The sequence below is a fragment of the Pristis pectinata genome, chromosome 3 (assembly GCF_009764475.1).
Source record: "Pristis pectinata isolate sPriPec2 chromosome 3, sPriPec2.1.pri, whole genome shotgun sequence".
In the NCBI taxonomy this organism is placed as follows: Eukaryota; Metazoa; Chordata; class Chondrichthyes; order Rhinopristiformes; family Pristidae; genus Pristis; species Pristis pectinata.
Genome location: NC_067407.1, coordinates 37,989,904 through 38,008,891, shown reverse-complemented (window position 1 = coordinate 38,008,891; position 18,988 = coordinate 37,989,904). Strand labels below are relative to the sequence as shown.

General features: G+C 41.1%; 1 protein-coding gene across 2 annotated transcripts in view; it reads right to left on the bottom strand.

The window, feature by feature from the left end:
• The window catches only part of negr1 (neuronal growth regulator 1), a 386,601-nt gene extending 370,352 nt beyond the window's left edge, over positions 1–16,249 (bottom strand). For both annotated transcript variants that reach the window (XM_052010858.1, XM_052010857.1), the window contains exon 1: positions 15,865–16,249. In XM_052010858.1, coding sequence (XP_051866818.1) covers positions 15,865–16,040 — 176 coding nt within the window. In that variant the 5' untranslated portion in view covers positions 16,041–16,249. The remainder of the gene's footprint in view (positions 1–15,864) is intronic.
• Between the last annotated feature and the right edge of the window lie 2,739 nt (positions 16,250–18,988).

Sequence of the window (18,988 nt, the reverse complement as noted above, 5' to 3'; positions counted from 1 at the left end):
ATACCTATCCCTGATTGACAAATCTAATCTAAATAAATAAGGCAATGATGTGGTGATCTTATCCATCAATATTTCTTTTATTTTTGCCAATGCAAAAGTGAACTTAATCATATATTTGTAAAAAGCAGATATAGTGCTAGTATAAGCATATCAGGTTAGAAGTAATAGATATCACAGTTTGTATTGGTTGCTTTCTCAATTTTTATATAGCACTTTGGATTTCTTTTTTTAATTTTGAAGTGGTGAAAGGCATATTCTGTAACCCAATGTACACTGCCTGAGTCAAATTGGATATAAACTAAAAAAGTATAAATATTAACAAAAACAATACTTTCTCTGAAGGGATTCCTACTTATCGAATTTTAATCACAGCTGAGGAAGAGGATTACAGGGAGTAATTTTCTTTCAACATCACAGGAGAAGGATAAAATCTGAGCATGAACAGGCTCCTTTAGATGTAACTCAAGAATTATTATTAAAACAAAATTATGCCTAACTAAAGAAACCTTGATTAAGCCCAACGTGGGCACCATTTGTGTCAATGAAGCTAACATTGAACTGAACAATTTTAACATTCACTTCAGATTATAATTTTGTCTTCAGCAATGAACACTCACATATTCTCTTCTACTGAATGCACCTAACCAATTAACAACGTAGGATTGCTTAAAATAGGCTAATAATCAGGGGTTCAAGACCTTCTATTATTGTGGGTTTCCTCAAAGTTCCAGGGACTATAAACATCATCCTTATTGCCATTCAGTTGTAACTCTTCATTCCCTGTAAAAAATGCAATGGCCATTTTTTTCCAATGACAAGGTCCTACAAGCAACAATAAAAATAAAGTACTAATTCAGCTTTAGGTGTTGATTGAAGAATGAATGTTGACCAAGGCAGCAGATGCACTTCCTTGCTTTACCTCTTGTTGTGCCTTGTCCATCTGAGATGGAAGACAAGAGATTTAATGCAACATCTTAAGCAAATATGATACCCACAGTAATACTGTGCTCACTCACTACTGCATTGATGTGATAATCTAGATAATAATACTCATGACAGAAAACACACAAGGATGCACAGATTAAAGGGAAAATTCTATCTGTATTGTCCCGTATAAACACTGTATACAAAACCTATGACACTCTGGAGTTATTATAATTTGTTCTTAACAATATGCCCAGCAGAATGATGTTTCAATGAATATCCCTATTGAGAAAACTGAGGCAGGAATGCGACATATACTCACACAAACACATAGAGCAATGAGGAGCAGGAGGGAAACAGACTCAACAGCTGCTGATCAGAAATGTGTTTTCTTCTTACAATTAGAGAAATATGTCCGTTGTGTTTTTTCAGTTCTCCAAAACCATGCATTCTTGCCGAATCCAAACAATCATGCACCAGAACCTCATTACAACACTCTTACTGAAAGATTCCAAGGACATTCATTCCATTGATGGTTCAAGTTATTAACACAAGATTATTTATAAATACAAAGGAGCACTTGGCAATGACCCAGAAATTTATCTGTGCAATTATAATTTTTCAGGCTCTAAATGAATCACCAAGCTCACAACATGGTGGAAGAAAGCACACCACTTGCCCTTTGGAAAAACATTGATGCTCTGGTGGTAGAACACATAGCGAACATTTTAGTTGATTCAGATCTGGGTCATCTGTGTCTTGCAGAGTTTATGCTTTTCCAACGCACCACATATCATCTGCAGCTCACACGACATATTGTGGTGCTCCCTGGTGGGAAGACTTCCTTACATATGCTAATGTAGATGTGGAGTTTACACATTCTTCTCCGGCGATCTGGCTTCCTCCCACATCCTAGAGGTGTGCTGATAGGTTAATTGGCTACTGTAAATTAACCCTGTAGGTAAGTGGCAAAAGAATCAAAGGGAAGTTGACAAGCATGTGTGAGACTGTAAGCTGCAGACCTACAGGGAAATAAGAGTGGGGAATGAGACTTCTGGGATTGCTCTGCTGAGAGCCAGCATGGACTCAATGGGCCAGGTGGCCTCCTTTAGTCTTGTGGTAAGTAAGTAATGATGAAAGGTGGAAGGAGTTAAGAATTAAGTGTGATATGGCCACTGACCTGATTAATATAAATATTGGGTTCCCCAATGAGAAATACCCTATTATCAGTTTGCCAGAAGATTATATTAATGGACCAGTAGTCTGGAAGCTTGGGTTAATATTCAAATCTCTCCATGGAAGTTAGAGATCCTGAATTGATTTTTTTTAGAAATTTAGAAATAAAATCCTGGGTTCAATTGTGCTGGAATATATCAAAGTGAATATGAAGCTGTCAGACTATTATTAAAAATGCAATTGATTCACTCAGATAAATTTAGGAAAGAAACCTGCTTTGCTCTCCCACTTTTTGCCCAGTATGGACAATACGCAATGCCCTGTAGTGCCCACATTGAATAGTTACAAGACAAAAGATCAACTGAGGGATAAAGTCAGGTCAGCTACATAGATGTTTTATGCCCACTTATCAATATTCACACAACAGCATTTGCAAATGAAACTGTGCAGAGATAGTTTTGGTAAATAAAACTATAGAGCTTGCAAGACCTTTAATTGCTAAAATAATCTAGGACAGTAAACAAAATGGATAACTAATATTGCTGGATGGTTCACATGTGGAATCAATAAATTTCTTGATTCTTTAGCATAACTATATGAGTTACATCAAAAATTCTGGGCCACGGCAAGTTTATGTCGCACTGCCGCCTGATTGCAATATTTCTACTGATTCTTAAAATGAAAATAACTTGAATAGTACAGGAGGTTGGAGATCTCATTCCACGCCTGGATACAGGAGACTAGCAATTGGATCCATTAACAGCTGTTTTTCTTGCACAAATCATGCATGAAAACTATTTAACCTGAGTTAGATAACACTAGTAATAATTTCCCAGTGAAATCCTGCCTATTGTATACAATTCACCTTAGCGCGACTGTTTTTTTTACCAGCATCCGTCACGCAACCTGATGATGTCACAGTTTGCAAAATATACATTTCTTTCCTTCCCAGCAGAAAGTGGAGCTTTTAGATACAACCTACAGCCTTATAAAACAGTCGCAAAACAAAAACTAGGAGCACATGGTGATGAGATCGCCAACGATATGTCAATTAATGGATCTCTATTCGGACATCGATGCTTTGAAACCTCATCACTGGTTGTTCCGTCATTGATTGCAGATTTTTTTTATTTTGCGTATGATGCACATCAGAGCTGCAAGCTGTAACCACCGTCACATAGTGGAGAGAGGCCGGCCACAGTGGGGGTGTGCTCAGGACAGATGTTCGGGGAGCCCACACACCGTGTTCACCCCCTCCCCGCGCTTTCCCTCAACTCCACGATGGTTTTTTTTAGGCAACTGCTCTGCCAAGGCCATTGAGAGGAGTTCCCTTAAGCTTTCCCTGTGATCAGCGTGGCAAAATAGCGGCAGTTTATAGCTCACCATAAAGCTCCCACAGGGAATCGCGCAATCCTGTTTTGGTGCATGGTTTTATCTGTAAATCACCACAGCGCTGTTATCCATGTATTTCATGCAATTTTCCTATTTTCAAGGGGACCCGGTTAGGCATTGGAGCTCTATGCAGTACATGTCTCATTCACAAACATAAAACAATCTGATGAAGAATTCTCTCAGTATTTTGCTGGACTTTCCCACCCGCAGTCCTGGGAGTGTTTAAACGTTGTTGCTGGGTGCAAGGTGTCCGGATTTCTAAGCACTGAATTTCATTTGCCGATGTGTGCCCCTTGCCGCGTCGCTAGGAGCTCTGTGTTGGTGGGCGGCTTCCGCTTTTAATGATCCTGACTCCGCCAAGTTTTTCATCGGACCGGGACACGTGAACGCAGAAAAGCCGCTGAATGAGACCCCATAAGGGAATAGATCTCTGGCTTAACTTGAGATGTGGGAGGTTGGGCGGGGGTATGAGGGTCAGAGTTGATCAGCGGAAAAAACACTGTTGAGCTCTGGGGATATTAATTTATTTTAAAAGTGAGCAGACTGCAAGTTTTTTTTGTTTAAAAATTATAGTTTCTTCCAGATGATGGGCATGAAAAGCCTTGGTGATCTCTACTTGTTAGTTTGGTGCGGGGTATATATGAGGCTCCGACTCCGAGAAGGACATAACCGAGAAATGCCTCCAAAGCTTTCCTTGTCAATCACCGAGAATTATACGTCAGCAGCGTGCACGGAGGTCACGTCGCCTCCCCACACGCCGCTGATCCAGAAGTGAGCAAGGCACTTGCCAAAGGCGAAGCATGCTGAACCCAGTTGCACAGTCGCAGGCTGGGCAGCGCTATCTGCAAGCAGCTCATGACTCGTAGTCCCTTCGGGAGGCATCCAATGAGTGATCTGCCCAACAAAAACTGAGAAGCTGTGTCAGCACCATCTTTATAAAATGCTTACATTACAATGGTAACTACAGTTCAAAAGTACTTAATTTAGAGTAAAGCAGTTATTTTTTTAAAGAATCTCCTAAATGAGCATTCTTACATCATAGAAAAACACCAAAGGTCTGATTAACCAAGGGTCTGCCAGAAGCCAGTTTGCGAAGAGGGAATGACAATGCACAGCTGGCTTATTTTAATTAAATAATCATTAAACTCTGACCCTGATTCATGTCTTAGGAAAGGCTCCATACAGAATGCACACCTTACCCACCGAAATTCCTGGATCCTGAACTACAGTTCCCTCAGGAGAGGAAGGGTTTCTATGGATAGAAGAATATAATGACATTTTGAACTTTCAATTGCACTTTCCTATATCTACTGGTTTCTTTCACTTTTTTTGAATTAATATGTTTAACTTTGAAATCAAACAATATAAATTAGTGAAAATAGGGATACATTCCTCTCTGCTAAGTTATCTAATGTTTGCTGGAGCAGCAAAGTGGAAGTTATTGGAGAAGTACCCCATGGTTGCTGAACCAAAGGAACTCCAGGACAGCATCATTAGGGAAGAAGACTTTTCACATTCTAAAACCCATTCTCAATTCGCAACTGAAGACGTTTATGGACAGGCTTATCATGCCTGAACGGAGTGTTGTGTTGGGTGAACATGAGGTGCTTGGAACAAGAAACAGCACAGCAACAACTCACTGGTTCAAGTAGGAACTGTGGAGGCAAAAGTTGTAAGTTGGTGTTTCGGATGGAGACCCTGATAACAGGACTGAGAGGGAAGAGTAAAGATTGCCAGTTTTTAGGGGGGGGGGGGGGGGGGGGGGGGAGGGGAAGCATGTGCTTGGGATGACTTAAAGCAGAAACAAATCAAACCTTGTTCAATTTTTATAATCTGACTAAATCAGAAATATCATTCGATTAACAGAAGAACTTGGGTATTCTTAGTAAGTTAAAAGTTTGCTCATTATTTGAGCTTGATAATCACTTGTTTCAGGGAATAATATTTAGGGATGCCTTGCCATAAGATGTAACATTCAGTTTGGCTGATTGAGGCTTAGTCATAAAAAAGAGATTTGCCTTGAAAATTAAATCCATAAAATATTGTTTTCAACACCAAAGACCAGACAAGTCATTTTTTTAGAAGGGTTGACAGGTTACAAGAGTTCAGAGAAAGTTACTTCTATTGGGAGAACAAATTTAGGATGAGACTAAAAATACTACGTTGACAGAGATTCATTGTGCTGACATCTTGGGAAGAAGCAAAAGAATTCTTGAGGAGACAAAATAACATACTTAACTGACTCAGTTAATGTTATATAAACTCTTAGGATCTTAACTAAAAGTACAGGCTTACCAATAATGAAGTTGTTATATTTTTAAAAAAATAATATTTTCATAAGGCCAGCAATTCAAACCTGCTATCTTATCTGCTATAAACAAAGTGCAGTCCAAACCAGCCCTCCTAATTTTATGTCTGTTTTGGACATTCCACTTAGTGTTGGGTTAACATGAGGTGCTTGAGCTCCTGCTGCTAACTGTATAAATAATTAAGAAATGTGAACACACAGTTTAGTTTCCTCCTTGATTTTTATGGAAGAAGAAGTTAATTTGTAAGTATTCTGCTCAGAATTGATAGTATAGATATAAATGCAGAGGAGTTGAAGGATGCAATATCATTGAAGAATGCAATATCATGCAGAGGAGTTGAAGGATAAAGGCTTTGAGCAATTTAGTAATACTTCTTTCGAACAAGGATAGCATGTAAACAGTTATTGATTTTATGGGGGGGGGCAGGTTTAAAATACAGAGATTAAGAATTCATCTGATGCTGTCAATCTGTCTTGCTATGTCAATCCAACTGTCCTTACAAACAAGTTTTGATCAGAACGTAACTGTGGCAGTAAAGGGAAAGAAGTTAATCAGGGTTTGATTGTTGATCACTATCTAGTGACTGTTGTAAACTGCACATGTGCATTTTAGGCAAGGAGGCTCAACTGGATGAAATGCCTACTATACTCCCTGATCAGGTGAACAAACGACAAACTAACAGAACCAGGAACAGCCACAGAACCATGAGCATGAAATAGCATCTGCAGGACAGGAAGGGGGAGAAAATGAAGACAAACTAAAACAATTGAAATCACAGTTCTTTATATTGCTTGAAATAACAGTATTTTGTTGCCAGAAAAACAATCCTGTGTCAATATTATTATAAGTTTCATAGTTCTAAAATAGATTGCCTCCCGTGCCTTTATTGGTCCATGATTAACATTGACGTTAATTAAAAAATATAATCCCAGTATTCATATTAAGCCAACAACTTAACAATGTAGTTAATAAGCATCTAAAATCCTTGGCCTGAAATTAGTTAAAATGCAACTTGCACTGAAACCATAAGATAATGCTCTCCTCCCATCCATCTACCAGAACGACAGAACAATTATGACCATTAGAATAGCTTATTTATTATTTTGCCATTATTGTTTTGCAAATATTATTTGTCTTGAAAGAAGTAATCATAAAAGAGAATACTGAAAACCTATTTTCCTCTGTTTATCCCAAGCAACATGGAACTTGTCGTGCTCACTGGCTAGAAACTTGAAGAAGAGTTCAAAACCAAAATACCAGAATCGCATTGCATTGAATGATGTTGTTTTGTTAGACAAGTGGTATTCACCATGCACCTATTCTTTCAAATAATACTGACACAGGAGACCACTTAACCCATCAAATCCATGCCAGCTTTTGTAGAGCAATCAAGTTAGTCCCATTTATCCATTTTCTCCCATTGCCCTGCAAATTATTTTCCCTCAAATGTCTATCCAATCCTCTTTCCAAATTCCATATTGATTCTGTTTCCACCACATTACAAGCAATGAGTTCCAAATCATAATCATTCACTTAATAAAATAGTTTTCCTCAAATCTACCGCAGCAACCATGCCACATGCCTCTCCCAGCCAACCCCGTGTCTTTTGTTTTCCTTGCTCATCCTAGCTAAGTTCATCATGATCTTGTATACCTATCAATTCTCCTGTCAACCATTCAAAACTAGAGCTGATTGGCACTGAACCATATTTAAATTAGAAAGGAAATTCAACCCTGTAACTTTGTGATTTTGACTGCCCATAGTTTCCGATAGTTGCCATGGAACAAAATGTCTCAGTTGACACTGAACACAATGAAGTCCTGTAGTTTATACTATTTATGTTACTTTCAGAATGTAATCTTCATTGCTATAAATATTCTCCCTGCATCAAAATAAATATATGCAATGTGGGAGAAAAAAGGAAAGCTGATGTGATCTGTTAGAGGTTTATTCAACTTCGGCTGCTGTGTTGAGCTGGGTACAATACTCAATCTGACTATTTGCCAACTGTGTTCTGCATACAGCATGTGGTGACATTTGATTTCATATGGAGTATATTTTCAAAATATTTTTATCATGCATATGTGCCATGTACGACTAAACAGAATGTCTGTCTGTTTCCCCTCCTCCATTCCAGTGACGACTGCCCATTTAGAAAGGAAAAGTGGCTCTCTAGTTAGGTGCTGAATTATAATTCTGACCAACAGACTGAAATAACAGCTTCACTCTCACACTAGATTCACAAGATGCTTAATGATCATCCATTCCCTAGTACATTACGAAAGCTAATGTACTTTCATGGAGATTGAGGAATTAAAAGTTTTCACAAATCAGTTATTCTGTGGCCATCAGGTGTGACTGAGTTTGCCAGTTCCAGTAGGAGGATTTCTTGGAGATTTCACTGTGCACTGTCCTACCCAAAGCTTCACTGTTCATCTAGCACATCCATCCTTGAGCACAGTATCTTCCCAGAATAACTGGAAAGCAAACAGATCCTGCTTGATTCGATGAGAAATAGACACTAACAAACAAAAGTTTTCAAAGACAATGCTGGGAAACTCAGCACATTTGAGCTCTGCTGCTCCATGTAAAAGCCAGCAAAATCATAAAGATTGCAGAATTAACTGCTTTCCCAAACCAAGTTGTTAATCGATAAGTATCAAGTATGGGTGGGTTTGCCAGGGTATACCGGCAGCTGATATTCAGCTTGTCCTAGATTTATGGCTGTCCTGCAAAAGTCTGCAATGTATTTAGTTGCAAGTAGTTGGTGGTTTTCTTCAGCTGCCACTGGCCACAGTGAGCACGTTACAGACTTCTGCCTTGGACTTCCTGGAGTTCCTCCAATTTGCACCACTAGGCTTGTGCATTCAGTAAGCAGGAGGGGATCCAGGAGCAGTCCTAAACTTTCCTTCCTGTCAGCATATTGGGGAAGATCACCATACATAGACTAGCAAAGCGATATGGATAAGGCTATTTGGAGAATCTGCTGGATTCTAGGGATAGCTCAGAGGTAAAAAATGAAACAATAGCAATTTTATGTTTGTTTTTATTGATTTCTTCAGGCCTTGGCACTTTCTGGTTGTTGACATCTAATACTCCATAATGTTCATACCTGTAGCCATACTCCTACTTTTGGTTCTCAGTGCAATATCCTGCTTGAGACTAGACCTGTGCATGGACTGTACTTAGATCACACAGGTAACCTCAGCAGGTCAGGCAGCATCTATGGAGGGAAATAAACAGTCGACATTTTGGGTCGAGACCCTTCACCAGGATTGGAAAGGAAGAGGGCAGAGGCTAGAATAAGAAGGTCAGGGGAGGGGGAGGAGCACATGCTGGCAGGTGATAGGTGAGTCGAGGTGAGAGGGGGAAGGTAGGTCGGTGGGGGGGGGGGGGGGAAGTAAGAAGCTGAAAGGTGATAGGTAGAAGAGGTAAAGGGCTGAAGAAGAGAGAATCCGGTAGGAAAGGGCAATGGACCATGGAATAAAGGGAAGGAGGTGGGGAATAGATGGGCAAGTCATGAGGGCAAGGAAGGGGAAGGTGAAGGGGTGAGGGGACCACAGGAATAAGGGAAGACAAGGGGGGTGAGGAGGGAGAGAAAAAAAAGTGAGAAGAAGGGAGGGGTTACCAGAAGTTAGAGAAGTCAATGTTGAGGCCATAAGGTTGGAAACTACCAAGGCGGAATATAAGGTGTTGTTCCTCCAACCTGCGTCTGGCCTCAACGTAGCAGTAGAGGAGGCCATGGACAGACATGTCAGTATGGGAGTGGGATGTAGAAATGAAGTGGCTGGCCACTGGGACACCCTCACCACCATGCAGGGTCCAACACATCATTCTCCGCAACTTCCGCCACCTCCAGTGGGATCCTACCACCAGGCACATCTTCCCCTTCCCCCCCCCCCCCTCTGCTTTCCACAGGGATTGCTCTCTCCGTTGCTCCTTTGTCCACCTGTCCCTCCCCACTGATGACCCTCCCGGCACTTATCCCTGCAACCACTCTAAGTGCTACACCTGTCCCTACACCTCCTCCCTGACCATCATTCAGAGCCCTAGACAGTCCTTCCAGGTGAGGCAGCGCTTCACCCGTGAATCCAAGGGTGTCAGTAATTGCATCCGGTACTCCCGGTGCGGTTTCGACACAGATTGGGCAACCACTTCATCGAGCACCTTCAGCCCGTCCGCCACAAAAGTAAGGATCTCCCGGTGGCCATCCACTTTAATTCCACATCCCACTCCCATACTGACATGTCTATCCATGACCTCCTCTACTGCTGCATTGAGGCCAGATGCAGGTTGGAGGAATGACACCTCATATTCCGCCTTGGGAGTCTCCAACCTGATGGCCTCAACATCGATATCTCAAGTTCCGGTAACCCCTCCCCTCTTCCCCCCCCCTTCTTTTTTTCTCCGTCCTCCCCCCCCCCCACCCTTTTGTCTTCCCTCATTCCTGTGGCCCCCACAACTGGATTCCTTCTTCTTCAGCCCTTTGCCTCTTCTACCTATCACCTCTAAGCTTCTGACATCTCACCCCTCCCCCACCCACCTACCTTCCCCCTCTCACCTGGACTCACCTATCACCAGCCAGCGTGTGCTTCTCCCCCTTTCCCAACCTCCTTATTGTGGCTTCCACCCTCTTCCTTTTCAGTCCTGATGAAGGGTCTCGTCCTGAAACATCAACTGTTTATTTCCCTCCATAGATGCTGCCTGACCTGCTGAGTTCCTCCAGCACTTTGTATGTGTTGCTCCAGATTCCAGCATCTGCAGAATCTCTTGTGTCACACAGATAACCTGCCTAAGTAAGTTAGAAGAACTGTGCACCTCTCTCCTTAAATCCTACCACCAACCCACCAAAACAAAATGAGACCTACAGTATCTCATCATCTCACCTCCCAGATGGCTATGCCCAGTTCCTGGAAATGAATATGCAAAAAGAAACAGAGAGAATAGCAAGGTACTACAGAACCCTATTCCAACAGTGGAAAGGAGAGAGGGAAGAAAAGAAAACTAAAGAAAAGAATACTTCTAAAACTCTTTAAGTAGCTTTAGGTTTAAAAAATGAAAAACTCAAAACAGGCTTCATGATCATGACACTTGGCTAAAGTTCCTTGGAGAGGAATAGTGTTAAAAACTAATTGCAAGTGAAGAAAAAATTAACAGCATTTATCATGCCACTTAAATGCCTTGTTATACCACACAAATTTAATTGTGATGCATCTGGAGAGTACTTTTTTTACCTGTGGTCATCTTAAAATGGAAGTGTCATAATGGCTTACATAAAATACTACTGTTTTAGCAGAAGAATCCTTTTTCTCAGCATACTTGGATTCCTAGCTCAATTTTTGATCCAAGATTTCTTTCAGCACAAATATCCCCAACTTACATCTTCACAACATCATCCACTTCCTTCCCAGCTTCTACCACCTGTTGCTAAAGCTGTCATCAATGTCCTTGTTATCACCAAGTTATCTAATACCATTTAGGCATGTGTCCCACTGTCCTGTCTATCACATTGCACCACGCTGCAGATCCTGCTTTTCCATGATCTCCATCCTCAACAAACTACATGAGTTCCTGATCTTCTTCCAATCCTGACAGTTTAAGGTTCTCTAATTCCCATTTAGATCCCTTCATGTCCACATTTATCCTTGAATTTCCTCCAATACCACAGAATCTCTCCCCAAACATTCCCTGGTCTAGAAACTGCATTACTGCATCTTAATAGCGTGAAAACATCACCCTAGCACAGCTTGTGAAGACTTTTCTTACTGTATTAATTTCTCAAATGTGGGGCATCACTAGCAGGGCCAGAGATTATTGCCCATTCCTAATTACCCTGCAGAAGATAATTAGGAATAGGCAATAAACAAAAGTGAGCTATCTTCTTAAACAGCTGCAATCCTTCCGGTCAAAGTATTCCTACTGCTATGGATAGGGAGCTCAGGATTTATACTCAGCAATAATGAAGGTCCAAAATACATTTCCAAATCCAGATGATGTGCAACTTGGCGATGTAGACAGTTGAGAGAGAAAGACTTAAGTGAAAGAATTGGAAAGAGGCCTGGTCAGCATGAAATAGGAATGTGTGAAGTGGAGTCGTGGCGTATTTGGACATCTGGTTAGTGTTGGCTTGGGAGCATAGCTGATTCACCTTTACAGCCCTGAGAACATCCCAACACAGAGGAAAACGGATAGCGATATTCTGATGTGCACAAACATTTTGGGATACTGTGTACCAGGGACAGCCTGGTAATTAAAACAGGATGAAAATCTGAGGTGATTATGGAAGCCAGCAGGAACTTAAAGGAACTAAAAGCAACAAGTACATATAAGGAAACTAATGGATTTATGGACATACAATTGGACATAATACCAAAGCAATGTCCAGGAGGTATGCAAAGAAATGAATAAAAAGGTGCCTCACAGGATAACTGGAAGCAATAACTTTGGAGACTAACAATTGCAGAAGAAGACCCCGAATCAGGAACTTGGAGGAGAACTCACTGCATCAAACCCCGGCCAGGTAAATCTAGAGCAAGTAATATCGAAATATAAGTAGTGGGTTTTAGAGGTTGTGAAACTAACTAAATAGTTACGTAACTAAAGAGACTTGTTTGAAACTATGTGGTGAATCTTTCAGTCGTTTGCACTAATTGCGACTAATATCATAGTATGGTTATTAGGGAAAGCCATTGTCTGGTGTATTTTATCGTGTGCTGCATTAATTGGCAACAGAGGGAAACCTACAGATGGTGGTGTTCCCATGTGCCTGCTACCCTTATACTTCTTTGTGCTAAAGTTCACAGGTTTGGAAGATGCTATCAGAGTAGTCTAGATGAGCATAACGATCAACATCTTCAGTACTGAGGTTCATGAAAAAGCAATGTGAGATTTTTCAATAATCATCCTGCTGAAACTGTTATTGTCAACTTTAACATGTTGTTCTGTATTGATGTGTTACAAGTTCTTGCAGCTGTTGGCATAGAGACCAGCAGGTGCAAACTCTAAAACCAGCACTTAAATTGATATGCTACAATGTTAGCAACACTCTTCCAACAACTGATGTATGGATGCCGCAATACCAAGAAGAGGTGGGAAAGTGCTCCCAGAGGGTCTGAGCATCATGGACAGGCTGCTGAAGAACTGAATCTGCAGGAGATAGGTTCTTACCCCATGCAGGCCACAGAGACCTTCCAGGGCTACAGCCAAGCACTTCTGATAGGGAATTGATATGCAAGTGTCTATGGGGAAAAGACTGCATTCACTGAATGCCTGCACTTTGAGGAAGCCTGCAAAATACAGGCAATTGCCTATGGTCATTCTGTATGCTCCAGAGAGCCATAGAGAAAGTAGATGAAATCTCCTCTCCTTGAGTAAGGGGTTTGATTAGCTTATAGAAGACTGAGGTGTGGCTGAGGTCAGCAGCAGCAGTCTGTAATGATCCTAAGGTGAGGAATCTGAGAGTGACAGTGGCCTTGATCTCCACAGGTAAAGCATTCCCAGCATGTGCAAGGCCATATTCAAGGTCACAGATCTCCATGAGAACAAAAGAAATGTAGTTAGAATGGTGGCCCCTTAAATAGCACAGTTGCAGGTGAAACAGAGTTACTACAAGCTGGTTGCTTTCTGGGTAAATAAGGTGAATGTTACACAACTGCTGAGTTGTTTGGGGTATTTTACATTGCAAAAAAGTGCTGGGGCCAAAAGATTGGCAGAACTAAATATCCTGGCACTAAGACAAGCAGAGGTTGTGCAAAATTGCTCTACTCCAAATTAAACCAATTTTCAAAGGCACACCACCATTTTTTTGGAAACTGAGTGAACAAAATTCTAGACCCCTTTTTCTAGCTCTGGCCTCCTCCTTTCATCATGCCATTGTTATCTGCACTTCAACTGGCTATCTTCTTGACTCAGGATTTCCATCTATATGCCTGTCCATTCATCTTCCTTAAAGGCAAGTCCTAAAACCCAGCTTTTTGATTAGGTTTTCATTGATCCTTCTTGATACCTGCTTTATCATTTTAGCATTCACTTTTCTCCCTATGCTTGTGATGCACCTGATAACTTTTCTTTAAATGAAAAATGCAACATAAAAGGGTGGGGGGAGGGGGGAAGGAGTTGATAGGTATGTGGGATTAGTGTAATGAAAAAGACCTTTTTCCATGTTGTATGATTCTATGATTCTGAATAGTTCTTTTGTTCTCAAAACTAGCAAATTCAAATTTTGAAACACTTATCCACATAAATTGTAGAGAAACAAAGGACTGCAGATGCTGGAATCTAGATGAAAAACATGATGATGCTGGAGGAACTCAGCAGGCCAGGCAGCATCCGTGGAGAAAAGCAGGCAGTCAACATTTCGGGTCAGGACCCTTCTTCAAGACATAAATTGTATACTAGCTACAGAATGTATTTGCAACCGCAAACTCATGATCTTTAAGGTTAATTTTCTTGAATTGTTTGTTAGTATGTAGTTAGTGGGCTCCAGCAATAAATACAATATATTATTGCATAAAGCCAGCCAGAGTATAATTATCATTTCACAATAAGGATGTGGCCAAGAGAAACACAATAATAACACATTCAAAACGAGAGAAAGAAAACGAAACCAATGCAGTCAAGTTTTGGAATGACAGGGAAGGCTGCATTTCAAGTAAAATTAAGAAATAACCAAACAACAACTATGGTTGCTCAATAAATTCTTATTACTGTGTACATCAGAGTGAGTGAAATCTCTCCTATGTTTTCACTTAGTTATACAGCATTACTTTGCTCCCCCGTTCATTTGAGGTGCGATAATCTAGAAATGGAAAGACATTGATGCCACCTCTCTGATTAGCCAAAAGGAGGTGCACTACTCCGGCACCGAACTAGTCCCACCAATTATTCTTCTCCAAGGATTACAATCTTGTATGTTTAATCTGGCACCCAAACAAAAGTTGATAAAATTCAATCACTGAACATCAGGAAATTCAAATAACTGGGATTTTTAATCAGTGCTCAGAACATACATTGCTGCTGCTGATAATTACACAGCCTACACAAGTAAAATTTTTAACATTAATTCCATGATTTGATTATGAAATAAAGAATTGTGTGAAAGTTTCATCATTCTAAAATTGTCAAATTATAGATATTTACACTATTAATCAGTTAGACCTTTGTACGCTTTCAGTTGCGGGTCTAATGAGTTCAGAGGTACAGAAAAATACATTTCATGCAATTTCACGCATTGAATAGAAAATTTCCCATTCTGTGTTAGACATGGTACCAACATATGGTTTAATTCTACTGCATGCATGCAGAACTACGCCACTTCTGAAGTTGTCAACAATGCATTACATATTCTGAAAATAAAAGATTTTATTCTTTCTGCCATGGAAATAAAATGATGGACAGGGTATGCGTCAGGGTAATGACACTTAATAACATAACATCTGTTCTCGTTTATTTTAGGCTGGAGGTAGGGTGGCAAATAAAAAGGTGTGGCATATTGAAGTCTGGTAAATTCAAATACAACTCCTACAGGTTAACCATTAATGTTTTTTACTGTTGCAGTATCACTGCAAATTAAACCGTATATGGATTCCAGTGATGGCATATTTCACTCCAAGGATTCTATTATTGACGCTGTTTTTTTATTTGATTTCCATTCAAAAAAAGCTACAACCCATGAATGCCGTGGGTGCGAATTAATTGCGATGGATTCAGTTCTTCCCAGTGAGAAACAGCAACGTCGGGCTGAGGTGTAAAATCGCTGCACAATGCAGTGCATTGCTTGGCACAGACCGTTCGCCGTGTATGTATACATACAGTTTTTCTGCACCCAGCCCCAACTATATCCTCTGGGAACTATTAAAACACACAGTTGTGCAACAGAGAATACACCAGATTGGTCAATCATGAGCAACTTAAAACATTCGCTCACCGCCACATTCACAACACAGATGTTTATCATTATATCTAAGAGAAAAATAAAGCTGCAAAAGTATGTAAACAATAATGTTTTGCCTCTCCCTCCCCCACGCCACAGGATGTCTGTCACAGGTTGCTGTTGCACCCCTACCTGAGGATGGCCGTGTCTCCCTGTCGCACCACGACGTTGTCTTCAGCTGGCCAGGGGAAATCCACGCTCTGAGCTGCTGCCGGGAGGCAAGTGGGCAACAAGCAGCACAGACTCAGCAGCAGAGCCGCCAGCCACTGGCCGGTGGCGCACGGGGAAGCATCCTGCAGGCTGTCCATTGCTTCTGTTCTCCAACCCCCCTTTTCTCACACAAAATCTCTCAAAGCCCTTTTCTGTTTTGTTTTTGTCTTTTCGCTCTCTATCTGTCTCCCCTCTTTCTCTGCCAAGGGAAGGGAGTTTTGCGCTGGCGCTGCCTGACTCTAAAGTACGAGCTCTTTATTCTCCAGCGGCTTCCACATCATCTACGGACGAACTGCTGTAAAATGCGTGTGTGTATATGTGGAGAGAGAGAGAGAGAGAGAGAGGGAGGGAGGGAGGGAGGGAGGGAGGGAGGCAGCAGCCAGCCCCAGGCTCTGATCCAGTTGCCATGGCCGTTGCCCAGGCAACATGTCCGACTGACTGGGAGCATCGAGCATTAAAGGTATTGCTGTATTTCACCCATCAGCATCAGCATGACAACGAATAAACGCTAAAATATTAAAATAAATAAAATGCACTAATTGATGCATAAAAAAGCTTTAAGCCAAAGTCACAATAAATTTCGAAACATTTCTTAAAAGATAATTATTTTCCAAAGAAATTATTCTGAATTCTGTAAAATTCTAACTTTTATTTTTATAATGAATCTTGCTCAGTGAGGAAGGGTATTACTCCTCAGCCTAACTCCAGGCTTATATAATGCAACTTGCTAAGGTATCAAAACCTCTGCAGCAGCTTGTGAAGGTGGAGATACTCGCTACAGGAAAAATCAACTGAAATTCTCTGAAGTCAAAAGAATTGTGTTAACAATGAAAGAGTTTTTTAAAAAATGAAGAAACAACTCGCCACGCCATAGGCTGTTGCACTGGAGAGGGTGCTAAGAAGATTCACTAGGATGTTGCCTGTATGAAATGTTTCAGTAATGAGGAGAGACTTGACAGGCTGGGTTTGTTTACCTTGGAGCAGAGGAGGTTGTGAGGGACCTGATAAAGGTGTACAAAATTATGAGAGGCATAGATAGGATAGAATAAGATAGGATCGTAAGAATTCTTCCCCATGGCAGACGTGTCTAATACCAGGGAGCATAGGTTTAAGGGGAGGAGTAAGAGGTTTAGAGTGGATCTGAGGAAGAATTATATCACCCAGAGGGTGATTTGAATCTGGATCACATGAGAAAATTAATCTAACAACATTTAAGAAGCACTTGAATTGCCAAAGTTTAGTAGGTTATATACCATGTACTAGGAAATTGGATTAGTATAGATACTAATGATCAGCATGGACTTGCTGGGTTGAAGGGCCTGTTTTGTGCTGAGTAACTCAATGACTGTATGATTCTAATAAGCAGCACTTGATATTATTTGGTTGAAAGATCATCATTACATGAGATAGCTAACGTAGCAGGTAGAGCTTAAATAACAGTATTATTATTTTTTAAAACACATTGTATGCAATTGGATATAATTAAAAGGCATTGGTTTGATGTATTTCACAAAACACCGTCATATTTGGAAACAGATCTTGTATAATTATGCTCTTGTGGAACCCATAACATTCAGTGTACAAATTTATTTGTAACTAATGTCCGAATACTGATGAAAGAAAGACCATACTGTGAAAGTTCATGCACCTCCTTAGACCTGGCAGTTTGTGAGTGTTATTTTCAAACGAATAAACTGGCTGAGGAATAGCCCATCACCACAAATCACTGCTGAAGCTATAATACTCTTTAGCCACAGTTCTTGCTTTGCAATGTCTCATCCAAAATAATCCTATTCTTATCTGAAAACTATAATAGAAAATTAGTTAGCTTTAAGCTAAATATAGGCCTGAAATTTACCCAGAGCTGACTCCACTTGGCCACCAATACTACTTTGGAATTTTTGTGGAAATCGTGACCCTTCATGAAGCATTCTGAGGGATAAGAAATACTTACATTTAGAAAGGCAGGGGTTGAGTAAGGGTAGCCAGCATGGCTTCATTCTTGGGAGATCTGTCTTACGAATTTGAGTTTTTTGATGAAATATATGGATTTCAGTAAGGCTTTTGATAAGGTTCCACATAGTAGGCTGCTCTGAAAGATTAGATCGCTTGACATCCAGTTACAGACCTAGGGCTCAACACCTCCCTCTGTAACTGGATCCTTGGCTTTCTGACAAACAGACTGCAATCAGTGAGGATAGGCAGCAATACCTCCGGCACGATTATTCTCAACACTGGTGCCCCACAAGGCTGCATCCTCAGCCCTCTACTCTACTCCCTATACACTTATGACTTGTGTGGCCAGACTCTGCTCTAACTCCATCTACAGGTTTGCAGATAATACCGCCGTTGTAGGCTGTATCTCAAACAATGATGAGTCGGGGTACAGGAAGGAGATAGAAAGCTTAGTGGCACAGTGTCATGACAACAACCTTTCCCTCAATGTCAACAAAACAAAAGAGCTAGTCATTGACTTCAGGAAAGGGGACGGTGTACATGCACCTGTCTACATCAATGGTGCTGAGGTCGAGAGGGTTGAGAGCTTCAAGTTCCTGGGAGTGAACATCACCAATAGCCTGTCCTGGTCAAATCACAAAGATGCCACGGCCAAGAAAGCTCACCAGCGCCTCTACTTCCTCAGGAGGCTAAAGAAATTCGGTATGTCCCCTTTGACATTCACCAACTTTTATCAATGCACCATAGAAAGCATCCTATCTGGATGCATCATGGCTTGATAAGGCAACTGCTCTGCCCAGTACCGCAAGAAACTGCAGAGAGTTGTGGACACAGCCCAGCGCGTCATGGAAACCAGCCTCCCCTCCTTGGACTCTGTCTTTACCTCTCGCTGTCTTGGCGAAGCAGCCAGCATAATCAAAGACCCCACCCACCCGGGTCTTTCTCTTTTCTCTCCTCGTCCATCAGGTAGAAGATACAGGATACTGAGGGCACATACCGCCAGGCTTAAGGACAGGTTTTAGCCCATTGTGATAAGACTATTGAGCGGTTCCCTTATACGATGCAATGGATTCTGACCTCACGACCTACA